General features: G+C 44.3%; 1 protein-coding gene across 1 annotated transcript; it reads left to right on the forward strand.

Annotated features, from left to right (window-relative positions):
- Positions 1–619: 619 nt before the first annotated feature.
- On the forward strand, positions 620–13468 carry TIMM50 (translocase of inner mitochondrial membrane 50; the record flags this gene model as incomplete). The annotated part of the gene is given in 8 exon segments (XM_056538691.1): positions 620–641; positions 5020–5078; positions 5162–5281; positions 5664–5768; positions 6575–6673; positions 8542–8698; positions 9687–9793; positions 11500–13468. Coding segments are annotated over 8 exon segments (774 nt in total), but the record flags the coding sequence as incomplete, so codon positions are not given.
- Positions 13469–13929: the final 461 nt, after the last annotated feature.

Here is a 13929-nt window from a genome sequence, read left to right on the forward strand (position 1 = left end):
GTTTGGTATGAGAGAATGCCCCCCCCCCCCCTCTATTAGGTAGAAGCCCCCAGTAGCTTGGTATGAGAGAATGCCCCCCCCCCCCCCCTCTATTAGGTAGAAGCCCCCAGTAGTTTGGTGGCAGGGAATCTCCCCTATTAGGTAGGTAACCTCCCATTCCCTCTTAGGGAGAGGCCCCAGAAGATAGGTAGGTAGGGAATCCCCTATTAGGTAGATGCTCCCAGTAGGTAGGTCGAGAATCCTCCCCTTTTAGGTAGAAGCCCCAAGTAGGTAGGGAATCCTCACCACTGCAGGTATCGGGGACATTGCAAATGTCCAGTATCAGTATCTGGAATGAATCCCAGCTCACCATACTCTTCCGAAACCACTGTAAGAATTGAGCACAGAACCTCGAGCAGCACAGACAATGATGTTCTCATCTACGGCTTCTCCTTTATCATCTTCACAAACTGTTTTCTATTTGAAAACCAAATAGTAAAATGCGCTCCTCCTCGGCCGACCCCTAGGGGCGCACTTCTGGTTAGATTACATTGTTAGATTCATTCATGTCCTGTTATGTCTTATATGTGGATTCTTCCTGGTCCTTGTTTAAAATCTTATATATATTTTATTTTTCTAGATCCCTGATGAGTTTGACGATGGTGAGTACGAGGATTCTTTATCTGCACCTTTGTTCTTTGGGTATGTTCACACCAGCGGATTCGCTGTAGATTTTGACTTCCCTGATGATTTCAAATCTACCTTAAAGGGGTACTCCGGTGGAAATCTTTTTTTTTTTTTTTTTTTTTTATGAACTGCTGCAAGAAAGTTAAACAGACTTGTAAATGACTTCTATTAAAAAATATTTTCCCTTCCAGTACTTTTTAGCAGCTGTATGCTACAGAGGAAATTCTTTTCTTTTTGAATTTCTTTTTTGTCTTGTCCACAGTGCTCTCTGCTGACACCTCTGTCCGTGTCCGAAACTGTCCAGAGCAGCATAGGTTTGCTATGGGGATTTTTTCCTGCTCTGAACAGTTCCTGACACGGGCAGCAGGTGTCAGCAGAGAGCACTGTGGACAAGACCAAAAATAAATTCAAAAAGAAAAGAATTTTCTCTGTAGCATACAGCTGCTAAAAAGTACTGGAAGGGTTAATATTTTTTAATAGAAGTCCTGTACAAATCTGTTTAACTTTTCCGGCACCAGTTGATTTAATAAAAAATGTTTTCCACCGGAGTACCCCTTTAACATGGTTTTCTCACAATAGACATTCATATACACAATAAAGTGGGCCAAACCCTCTGATTTTGGTGGGACCGGCCAACCATCTAATGCAGCGTTTCCCAAGCAGTGCGCATCCAGCTGTTGCAAAACTACAACTCCCAGAATGCCCGGACAGCCTTTGGCTGTCCGGGCATGCTGGGAGTTGTAGTTTTGCAACAGCTGGAGGTACAATTCATGGGAAACGCTGATCTGCTGTCTAAGGCAGCATTCACGCCACAGTTTTGCAATACAGTTCCCATATACTTTTTAATATTAAAACCGTATTGAAAACCGTATGCCAAATGATGCAGCCAGTTGTGTACTTCTTGCGTCTTGGACAGTTTTGTCCTTTTTTTTTTTTCTTTTTTTTTTTTCCCCGTACCCAAAATCGTAGCCTATCAGGGTTTTTGGTTCGGGAGAAAAACCGTATTGAAACTTTTTACGGTTGTTTTAACATGGGAGTCAATGGGAACCGTGGAGAACCGTATGTGCGTACGGTTCCATCCGGTTTGCACCATGCGGTTTTTGACTTTTGCACATGCGCAGTGCACACCGAAAGTTATTTATTTATTTTTTCTTGGAATTTCAATCAAACAAGTGAAACTTTATAAATAAATATTATTTATAAATAATTTAGATTTTTTTTTTTATAATAATTCTATTATTATAATAATAATTAATTCTTAATTAATGGATTATATTTAATTTATTATTATATTATTTATATTATATTATAAATAATGGAGTAAAAAGTTAAAAGCGTATACGTTTTTTTCTTTCTTAAAAAAAACAGATGCAACCGGACATCATTTTTCAAACTGTAAAGGGGTTAAAATTTGAACACACGTTTAGATACAGTTTAGGCCAGTTTTGAGGAATCCGTTTTTCATCCAAAACCTGATAGGGGAACTGTATTGCAAAAACGTGGTGTGAACCCGGCCTAAGAGAGCCCACATGTCAGGGTCGAGAAGGGTAAGACATGTGGAATTTCATCATGCCCGATCCTTTTTTTTTCTAGGGGGCGATGAGTTGCTACCAGGGGTGTCTGGCAGCGTTTTTTTTGCCTTTCCCTTTTCAAGAAAACATACACTCTTGGCTAAGGGTGCTTTCACACCACGTTTTGTACCTACGGTTCCCGAATACGGCTGGGAGGAGGGGGGCGGGGCTTAATCGCGGCGCCCTCACTCAGTCGTATTCGGGAACCGTATTTAATGCATGGTGCAAACCGGATGGAACCGTACAGCTGCGTTTTCGGCCGTATGTGCTTTCCTGACCGCAGGCAAAAACGTGGTCAACCGCGTTTTTGCCTACGGTCGGGAAACCGCATATGGCCGAAAACGCAGCCAACCGGAGGCTGCGGTTCACTCCGGTCGGCTCATAGACATGCATTAAATACGGTTCCTGAATACGGCTGAGTGCGGGCGCCGTGATTAAGCTCCGCCCCCCCCCTCCTCCCAGCCGTATTTGGGAACCGTAGGTACAAAACGTGGTGTGAAAGCACCCTAAGTGTGCATGGGAGGAGAAATGTGTGCTGCTGTCAGCTGACCTCTATGGCCTAAGGTCCATTTTAGGCTTTGGGGGAACTCTAGAGAACACTGGTCAGACAGCGGTGCTTATGTTGTGCTGCTGCCATGACAGGGGGTCCCACCATAGGTGGCGCTTCATAGGAAACCTCTCCATATACCCTACACAGGCAAGAAATGGAAGCGGCTGCATGTTGGTTCGTCACCTGCATGGACTTCATTGGGCACTTCATTGGGCACATGGGCACAGGTCTGCCCATGAGATTTAGCAGGGGGGGGGGGGGGTCCTTCTGGTCAGCCTCCTACGGCCATTGGGGTTTATAATATATTGTGCTGATCAAAGTACAGTGCTCCCTCAAGTTACAATATTAATTGGTTCTAGGACGACCATTGTATGTTGAGACCCTAACTCTATGGAAACCTGGTAATTGGTTTTGAAGCTCCCAAAATATCATCCAAAAATAGGAAAAAGTGAGGATTAAACAAAAATAAGTAGATAACTAATACAGATAAAGCAAGTCCTCATCCATAAACTTAAGAAATCACGGTCTATGTAGAGGACCGGAGCTTCTTCAGGGTCCTGTACAGTACACTAGGGGTGTGAATCGCCAATAATTTGTCGATTTGATTCGAATCGCGATACCAGGGTGGCGATTCGATATATCTCAATATATCGCGATACTGTCATGTTGGCGATATATCACGATATATCGCGATATTCCCTATTAAAAGCTTGTGAAAACTTATTCTAGCTGAGAAAGAACAAGGTCCCGCGAGAGTTGTCCTGTGAGTGCGTACGTTCTCCTTCCTGTTGTTCTGAGTCTGTAGTCTCGCTGTAGCAGCCTGCGAGTGGGACAGAGCTGATAACAGGTACACTGCCAACTAGTGGTCAGGAGTTTAAGTGTTATAAAAAAAAAATAAGATAGACAAATAGGACTGTGACTCAGTGAGTGAAATACAGTAAATGTTAATTATAATAATTTATAAAAAAATCGATTCTCAGAATTTTAAAATCGATTCAGTATCGCGGAACAAAAAATCGCGATAATTGCGCAAATCGATTTTTTCTTACATCCCTACAGTACACAGTGTCCTAAAAAGTAACATGGAGCCGCCCTCACCTGGTGTCCAAAGGAGCAGCTAATCCTGGCACAGGTAAAGAGTACAGAACATGTAATACCTCCCCGTACAGTAGGGGGTGCTACTAGACACCAGTCAGTGTATACACTTCAGTAATACAGGTAAAGAGTACAGAACATGTAATAGCTCCCTGTACTGTAGGGGGCGCTACCAGACACCAGTCAGTGCATGCACTTCAGTAATACAGGTTAAGAGTAGTATAGAACATGTAATACCTCCCTGTACTGTAGGGGGCGCTACCAGACACCAGTCAGTGCATACACTTCAGTAATACAGGGGTTTTACCAGTGAATGCACATTCTGATTGGTCGGTTCTTTCAGCCATTGACAGGTATCACAGATCTGGACTGTCCAGAGCATTGTATGGTGAGTCTGGTTTTATGTTAGGCTGCGTTCACACAGCCGTCTAGACCCGTCCAGTTCTTCTACCGTCAAAAAAATGCAATTGAAAAAAAAAAAAACGGACAATAACGGGTGCAAACAGATGTTATCCATTTGGATCCCTTATTGTTCAGTTAATAAACCAAAAAATAATATATATTTTTTTGTTCTGAGCATGGTGAGAAGTAATAACGGATCCATAAAACGGTTTAAAAAAACAGATTCAAATGGATGACATTAAAGGCTCATGCGTTTTCCATAGACTTCAATGTTAAATTTACTGTATCCGTTTTTTTTCTTCTGTTTTTAATTTTTTTGACTGAAGAAAAAATACTGCATGTGCCGTTTTTTCTGCCGTCAATGAGCGCAGACGGGTGCAAACGGATGTAAACGGATTGTAAAAAAAAAAAAAAAAAATCCCATTGACATGAATGGGATTTTTTAAAAACCGTTTTTAATCCATTTACAGCCTGCAAGAACGGAACCGAAACGGGGATAAAAAAATAAATAAAAAAAAACCTGGACGAACGCGCCCTTACAATGGTCCAGAAAAGACAATTTTATGTTAAAACTATTTTATGTTGAGGTCATTGTAAGTTGAGGGATCACTGTATAGAGGTGAAAAAGGGCCGAGCTGCAATACCAAAAACAACCATTGGCCACAGTGGCGCTGTCTCTGGAAGAAAGGAGTCACGTTTTTCTGATCGCTAACATTCCGCCTTTCTCTATTGTAGATCCTCCAGTTGTACAGCAGGTTAGAAGGACATACAAATACTTCAAGGACTATCGTCAGGTAAGTTACCTCTGGCTGTACCTCCCCCGCACTTTGACCCTCGCACGTCCCTTTTAACCACTAAATCGCTCTTGCTTCCATAGATGATCATAGAACCCACAAGTCCCAAATTGCTGCCGGATCCCCTGAAAGAGCCGTATTACCAGCCGCCCTACACGCTGGTCCTGGAGCTGAAGAACGTCCTGCTGCATCCGGAGTGGTCGGTAAGTCTGCCGCATCGGCGTCCATTGTCCTCACCGCCCTCATGAAGGGGTTAATGAACACCACACTTGTCTATGAGCCGCACCTGGTAGTACTCCTCAACCAGTGTAAGTGAATGATGCAATACCAGGCACGGACTGTAGACAAGTGTGGCGCTATAGTTTTTCTAAGTCTTGTTCTAGAACAGTATTTCCCAAGCAGGGTGCCTCCAGCTGTTGCAAAACTACAACTCCCAGCATGCCCAGACAGCCTTCGGCTGTCTGGGCATGCTGGGAGTTGTAGTTTTGCAACAGCTGGAGGCACCCTGCTTGGGAAACGCTGTTCTAGAAGCATCGTCTGTCTTTGTAAGCCTCTCCCTGCTCTGATGTTGTGTTCTTCTCTCAGTTAGAAACAGGATGGAGATTCAAGAAGCGGGCCGGCATCGACAACCTGTTCCAGCAACTGGTGCCATTATATGAAATTGTCATATTTACCTCTGAAACTGGCATGGTGGGTGTGAGCTGTGTTGTGATGCTTTGTGATTCGGTCAGGGTTTCCCAACCAGGGTGCCTCCAGCTGTTGCAAAACTACAACTCCCAGCATGTCCTGACAGCCAAAGTCATAGATGTCAGCTGACAGCAGCACGATCGATCATTTCTCCTCCCGTACACATTGCTAAGCGTGTATGTTGTTTTTTTGTTTTCAAAAGGGAAAGGCGATAAAGCCGCTGCCAGACACCCCTGGTAGCAACTTATCGCCCCCCAGAACAAAAGGATCGGGCATGATGAAATTCAACATGGCAGACCCTTCTTGCCCCTGACATCTCTAGTCTCTTTTACACATCAGCATTTTCCAACCATGTCACCTCCAGCTGTTGCAAAACTACAGCTCCCTGCATGCCCGGACAGCCAAAGGCTGTCCGGGCATGCTGGGAGTTGTAGTTTTGCAACAGCTGGAGGCACCCTGGTTGGGGAACACTGGCTTCTGTGCTTCTTTCCCTTATCTGCTCCCCGGTGACTATGGGGATTTTCTCCTACTCTGGACAGTTCTTTAAGTGTTCCAAAAAGAAAAGAATTTCCTCTGTAGTATTCAGCAGCTAATAAGTACTGTAAGGATTAATATTTTTTAATAGAAGTAATTTACAAATCTGTTTAACTTTCTGGCACCAGGTGATTAAAAAAATAAAAAATAAAATACATTCCACCGGAGTACCCCTTAATTATATTTATGACTTTGGCTTGCATTTGAGCTTTCTGCTGATATGTCTCCAGAAATAATATGCTCGTACCTAATACAGAACGTGTTTTCCTCTCCAGACTGCATTCCCCCTCATCGACAGCTTAGACCCTCATGGCTTTGTATCATACAGACTATTCCGAGACGCCACGCGGTATTCAGACGGACACCATGTCAAGGTAAAACTAATCAATCGCTGCTATTGGATTGCCCTTCAGCCGTCAGCCCCTCGGTGTGCCACTGTACCCTATAGATTACCCAGGACTTAAGGTTCTATTTCCAGGATTAGAAAAACAGAATTGATTTCTTCCGAAAAACAGCACCACCCCTGTCATCAGGTTGTTTGCGGTATTACAGCTCCGTTCCATTGAAGTGAATGAATAAAGTTGTAATACCACACACAACCTGAGGACAGGGGTGGTGCTGTTTTTAGACAAAATATACTCTGCTTTTCTAATCATGGATAACCTCTTTAAATGGGAATTCCACTTTGGTCCTTCATATTTACAACGCTCCAGAGCTTTAGTTGTATATCTTGTTCTGGTTATTTACGATAGAACGACTGATTGTACCCTCTATTGGTTAAGGTACCCACCTTTAAATCCTCAGTACCAGCTGACTGTCTAATGCAGTGTTTCCCAACCGATGTGCCTCCAGCTGTTGCATAACTACAACTTCCCAGCATGCCCGGACAGCCGTTGGCTGTCCGGGCATGCTGGGAGTTGTAGTTTTGCAACAGCTGGAGGCACACTGATTAGGAAACCCTTAATCCAATGTGTATGGGGCTTCCGTAACCAGATGATGTTTGGGGGGGGGGGGGGAGAAGAATTGAGAATGTTGCGGGAGATTGATCAAAACCTGTGTAAAGGAAATATTGACCAGTTGCCCATAGCAACCAATCAGAGCGCTTCTTTCATTTTTTAAAAGAATAAGAAAAGAAGCGATCTGATTGGTCGACTTTTCGTCTGTACATGTTTTTTTTAAAATAAATATTCCCCATTGTTTCCAGCGAGATGTCAGGCAGCGGTTTACCCCTCCTTCCCTTTCTTTCTCCATTGAAGCCAAGCAAAATGCTTTTTATAGGGAGATTGAGAGAGACGGCTGTAAGCAGCACGAACATTCGGCTGACGGCCATTAAGGGTACGTTCAGACATACAGGATCCTGCGCAGATTTGATGCTTAGGATTTGTAGCTGCAGATTAGAAGCTGCGCTCAGTCATTTAGTTTACATTTAAATCTGCAGCAGAGAATCCTGCGCATCACATCTGTGTACATCAAATATGCGTACGTGTGAACGCACTCTTAAGGTGTTTGCAGTGCAGTTTGGGAACTCAATCGATGATTATTCAGATTTATTTTGTTTATATTTTGGTGGGGGGGGGGGGGGGGGTGTCTGACAGGTGGGCCCCCCTGTGTTCTCCAGAACCCCCACCTTTTGAGATGAACTGGTCTTGGGTGATCACCAGCTGAGGCGGGACATCTCTGCGGACAGTGTGGGGGAGCTGGCTGTCACTGTCAAGACCAGTTTGCCTTGTAGGGTGGGGGCCGGGAGCACTCAGAGGTTGGGCCCCTTCTGGATGGGGGTCCCAGCGGTCAGACACCTCTCCTCTATACTGTGTTAGGGTTGGGTCACACATAACGGATCCACAGCGTATTTTACGCTGCAGATCCGCCGGTGACTGACCCATTTTGTGCCTCCAGCTGTTGCTACTCCCCGTTCCCCCACCTCGCCCCGCTCCTGGCCTGCTCTCAGTGCCAATCCGCCAATACGAGCAGCCACTCAGGGGACCTGTGAGTTGCCAAGTCCACTCACATGTGCAGTGCACTCAGACGTAGTGCCCCCTGTGTGGCCGCTACGAGCAAGCCAGGGGAGGAGCAAGTCGGAGTAATGGGGGGTGTGTCAACAGCTGGAGGCCCAAAATGGGTCAGGTCACCGGTGGATCTGCAGCGTAAAATATGCTGCGGATCCATTACGTGTGACCCATTCACATTGGTGAAGCAGAGATGTGTGTGTGATGATAAACCCTGTATTGTATTCTGTGCACAGGACATCTCGTGTCTGAACAGGGACCCCTCACGTGTAGTAATTGTAGATTGGAACAGAGACGCCTTTAAACTACAACCATACAATGGGCTCGCCATGAAGCCGTGGGACGGAAACTCCGACGACCGGGCGCTCTACGACCTCGCTTCCTTTTTGAAGAGTAAGCAATGTCACTCCGACTTTAAACCCACTATAAAGTATATGACGGTGGGGATGCCCAAGTACATCGCACACCAGTGTACACTATTACTTGAAATTAAAGGGGTTATCCAGGAAAAAACTTTTTTACTTTTTTATATATATCAACTGGCTCCAAAAAGTTAAACAGATTTGTAAATTACTTCTATTAAAAAATCTTAATCCTTTCAGTACTTATGAGCTGCTGAAGTTGAGTTGTTCTTTTCTGTCTAAGTGCTCTCTGATGACACCTGTCTCGGGAACTGTCCAGAGTAGAAGAAAATCCCCATAGCAAACCTCTTCTACTCTGTGCAGTTACCGAGACAAGCAGAGATGTCAGCAGAGAGCACTGTTGCCATACAGAAAAGAACAACTCAACTTCATCAGCTGATAATTATTGGAAGGATTAAGATTTTTTTAATAGAAGTAATTTACAAATCTGTTAACTTTTTGGAGCCAGTAGATATACATATATTTACATATATATATTTATATGTATGTGTGTGTATGTGTGTGTATATATATATATATATGTATGTATATGTATGTATATGTATGTATATGTATATATATGTATATATATAATATAATTTTTTTTTATTTTTTTCCTGGAATACCCCTTTAAGTGTCCATAGTGATACCATATTTCTGTGGCCTTCCCACTTGGAGGGGTTGTTATGCTGTAGAACAGTGTTTCCCAACCAGCGCACCTCCAGCTGTTGCAAAACTACAACTCCCAGCATTCCCAAGTGGAGGGGTTGTTATGCTCTAGAAAAGCGTTTGCCAACCAGTGCACCTCCAGCTGTTGCTAAACTACAACTCCCAGCATGCCCGAACAGCCAACGGCTGTCCGGGCATGCTGGGAGTTGTAGTTTTGCAACAGCAGGAGGAGCACTGGTTGGGAACCACTGCTGTAGGAAGTGTTGACCTTCTCATAATCAAGAAATCTCATCCATTGTAATCCTCTGCAGCCATCGCCACCAGTGGTGTAAGTGACGTCCGCACGGTCCTCGAGAATTATTCCCTGGAGGAAGATCCCTTAGAAGCATTTAAACGTCGACAGACCCAGCTGGAGCAGGTACGGGGTTATACGGGATGGCATGGAGCGCCGTAGAGAAAGTATAAGGGGTAATTATAGGGACTAAACAGTAATATTGTTACCAGCTCCCCATGGGGGGGCGCCACTTCACATGTAGAAAAGAGAAAAGCTTCAATGTTCTTCAGACGCAGTAAGGGTGCGTTCACCCTGGAATCTCTGCTCGCTGAATACCGCGAGCGGAGTTTCACCTGGCGGCCGCCGCCGTAGTTACTTCGGGGCACTGAGCCGTCACAATTGACAGCTATGCAGTGCTCGCGGAATCCTCGCAAAGAATGAACATGTTCTTTCTTTGAGCGGAACAATTTCAGCGGCGCCGCTTAAATTCTGCAGTGTGAACGGGTCTCGCGGAGACCCATTCACACTAATGTTAAGTTCACACCGCGGAATTCTGTTTGCGGAGTTCCGCTCGTGGAATCAATCCCTTGTTAGAAGATACACGTTGTCCAATAGCAGGTTATAAACAACCTTTAAGGGGTGACCCCCTGGTGGGGAAAACCCTTACTAGAATGGTAATGTTTATTATATACTGTTTAAAAGTTTTACCCTCCAAAAACAAATGTTCAAATTATCAGTGGTTAATCTGGGAGAGTAATTTGGCTTCTCCTCTGTAGGGTTAATGTGCTGGCTTTATTCACACACTGTTCTTGTGCGCTCCTGGCTGCGCACTGGATATGACAGCACTGTGTCCCTGCTAGTACGTTACCACTATGCCGCTGGATTGAAACATGAACTGATAGCCTCCCCGACGTTTCGCTGACTAATCAGCTTTGTCAAGGGCTGTGAGGCTATTCGTCAGCGAAATTTCAGGGAGGCTATCAGTTCATGTTTTAATCCAGCGGCATAGTGGTAACGTACTAGCAGGGACACAGTGCTGTCATATCCAGTGCGCAGCCAGGGTCACCCCTTAAAGGTTGTTTATGATTTAATGCCCTGGAACCTTCAGGGATCTTTCTTTTGGTGTCAATAGCAATAGCAGGTTAGACAGGACACACAACACCAACATATGTATCTTTGGCGCTCCCATAGAGAATGCATGGAGGGGGCATGTTGGACTCAATCCATGTACAGGAAGATTGGGGTCCTAGAGGTTGAAGCTCCCGCGATCAGACACATATTCCCTATTCTGTGGATAGGGGATAAATTGTCAAACGCTGGAGTAACCCCTTTTAAGTGGTACTCCGCTGGAAAACATTTTCTTTAAAATCAACTGGTGCCAGAAAGTTAAACAAATTTGTAAATTACTTCGATTAAAAAAAAAATCTTTCTGTACTTATCAGCTGCTGTATACTACAGAGGAAATTCTTTTCTTTTCGAATTTCCTTTCTGTCTGACCACAGTGCTCTCTGCTGCCACCTCTGTTCGTGTCAGGAACTGTCCAGAGCAGGAGATGTTCGATATGGGGATTTGCTCCTACTCTGGACAGTTCCTGATACGGTCAGAGGTGTCAGCAGAGAGCACTGTGGTCAGAAAATAAAATCCAAAAAGAAAAGAATTTCCTCTGTAGCATACAGCAGCTGATAAGTACTGGAAGGATAAAGATTTTTTAATAGAAGTAATTTACAAATCTGTTCAACTTTCTGCCACCAGTTGATAATTTATGAAATAAAATCCACCAGAGTTCTCCTTTAACATTATATATAACACTTTTTTGTGGATTTTTGACTCTTCCTTCTTTTTCCCCACAGGAGGAACAGCAGAGATTAGCAGAACTCTCCCAGCTCAGTAAAAGACAGTCCATGTCATTAGGTTCTATCGCCGGGCGGTTTTGGCCTCGCTCTAAACAGCAGTGACCTCAACAGCACCCCCTACTGGCTACGCAAGAGGAAGACTGACTGAAGTATGAGCTGCTCCCCCCCCCGCCGCCATCCCTGTGTATATATAGAGGGGATATAGTCGTGTTTGCATCATGTGAATATAAGAATAAACTTTTTTGTAGACTTAATTCTGTCATATTCATCATTCCAGTCCACCCCTCTGTGTATTGTACCCGGCGCTGTGTGCGCCAAATATTCACATGGCTGCATCTCTCAATATCTGTGGTGCTATATACGGTACATACAGATGTCCAGTGGGGTACACCCGGATTGTAGTGGTTAATACCCGCCAAACATTGTCAGTGGAAGGACAACCTAAGCATGGCTGCCCAAGATTTATTGTTATTTATTATTACTATTAATATTATTTATTAATAATAATAAAAATATAAATAATAAAAATATTAATAATAATAAAATAATAATATTGATGTGTGGTGTGGCCTCCGTGGATCAAACACACCTTACTGGACTTAAAGGGTTTATCCAAGATTAGAAAAACTTGGATCCAAGTTGTAATATCCCACACAACCTGTTGACCAGTGTGATGAGGTTTTTGGAAGAAATTAGCTCTGTGTTTTTTTCTGTTTTGAAATAATAAAACATCATTTATTGGGATTTATGACAACGCGTTTTGAGGGTATTGCAGCCCTCTTCATCAGGTCCTATATATCGTTGTCCCATGAATTCTTATAAATTGTTTTGTTATATCAAAACATCCGGTCCGGTACATGGTTCTTTCTCTTGGATACGTGGATGAGCGCCAAGCGAAGCATCCCTTTCTTCACATGGTTGGATTGCATCCTCTCATATGACCCTATATAACATGTAGACAACAGGAACCTATCTTAGATCTTATAACACTCATCCTCTATCCGCAGGATCGTGAGGGGTCCGAACGCTAGGACCCCCCTGCGATCTCCTGTACGGGGGCCGCGGCTATCCCTTGCAGGAGGCGTGTCGGCCGCAGCATGACGCCATGGCTGAAACACCCCCTCCATGTATCTCTATGGGAGAGGCGGAGATGCAGCGTTCGTGCCTCCCCGCCTGTCCCATAGAGCTGTATTTGGGGGGGACGTGTCGTCTACCTCGGTGATGTCAATGACACACACATTAGCTGTGCATAGCCGTGGCAATGCCTGGACCCAGTACAGGAGATCGCGGGGGTTCCCAGCGTTCGGACCCACCACGATCAGACACTTATACCCCATGCTCCAGATAGGGGATAAGTGTTCTACACCACAGATCTCCTTTAACCGTAATTTATCTTTTCTCCAGTCTGAAGGCAACACAGCAAAGGGACCTCCCACCTAGAACATTAACCCCTAAGGACATCGGACGTAAATGTATGGCCTGGTGCCCTGGAACCTAATGCACCAAGACGTACATTTTATGTCCCGAGCAGCATTCAGACTATAAAGCGAGCACAGGAGCTGCGCTTGCTTCATAGACTGTAAGTGACGCTTCTATCAGCAGTTTTGCGCTTACAGTCAATTAAACAGAGCAGCAATCTCGCCATTCTGTCATTAACCCTTTAAATGCCCTGATTAATAACCCCTTTAGTGCCGTGATATTGCAGCAATGACAATCACCCCTACCAATCGGCACCCCTGCAACGTGTATGCGGGGGTCCGATCGGTTTACAGATTATCTTTAGTATAAATTTCTGCTTTCCTCTTTCTTCATCTTACCGCAGCACTGCTTATGAATTTTAGGCGAGGGATGTTGAATTTGAGCAGCATTTAAAGAGTAGCTGTCATGAAAATAAGTTTTTGTATGTTGCAGAGTAAGCTATTACTAACAAGTTCCTAATTGTTAAAAATATATATATATATATATTTTAATGTTTTTTCTGTTTTTGAAAGCCCACCACTAGAGGTCTCCCTACATGTCCCGGCCGCTAGTCTCTTATTGATTTCGGACTCATGCTGGCCTGGCATGAGTCCGAAATCAGACTGCAGCTGGGACACGTGACTGCTGCTCCCTGCCTGTCAATCAGCCAGCTCAGCTATTGCTCTCACCCCTGCCGACCGCTCGTGGCTGCTGACAGGTAATCTTTAAAACAACAAATAAAAAAACCCGATATAGCTCATTGTCTAGGCGCCTTCTTTCTCTGGCAGATCCCGTTCCCTGGTGCTGTAGAATGAACACAAAAGGACCGAAGCTCAAGCAGAAGATACAAAAAAGTTGTTATTTAGTCCATGACATTAAAAACATATCCAGGCGGACCTCATTGTTAAAAACAATTGGTGTTTTTAACAATGAGGTCCGCCTGGATATGTTTTTAATGTCATGGACTAA

This window comes from Hyla sarda, chromosome 9 (genome assembly GCF_029499605.1).
Source record: "Hyla sarda isolate aHylSar1 chromosome 9, aHylSar1.hap1, whole genome shotgun sequence".
Lineage (NCBI taxonomy): Eukaryota > Metazoa > Chordata > Amphibia > Anura > Hylidae > Hyla > Hyla sarda.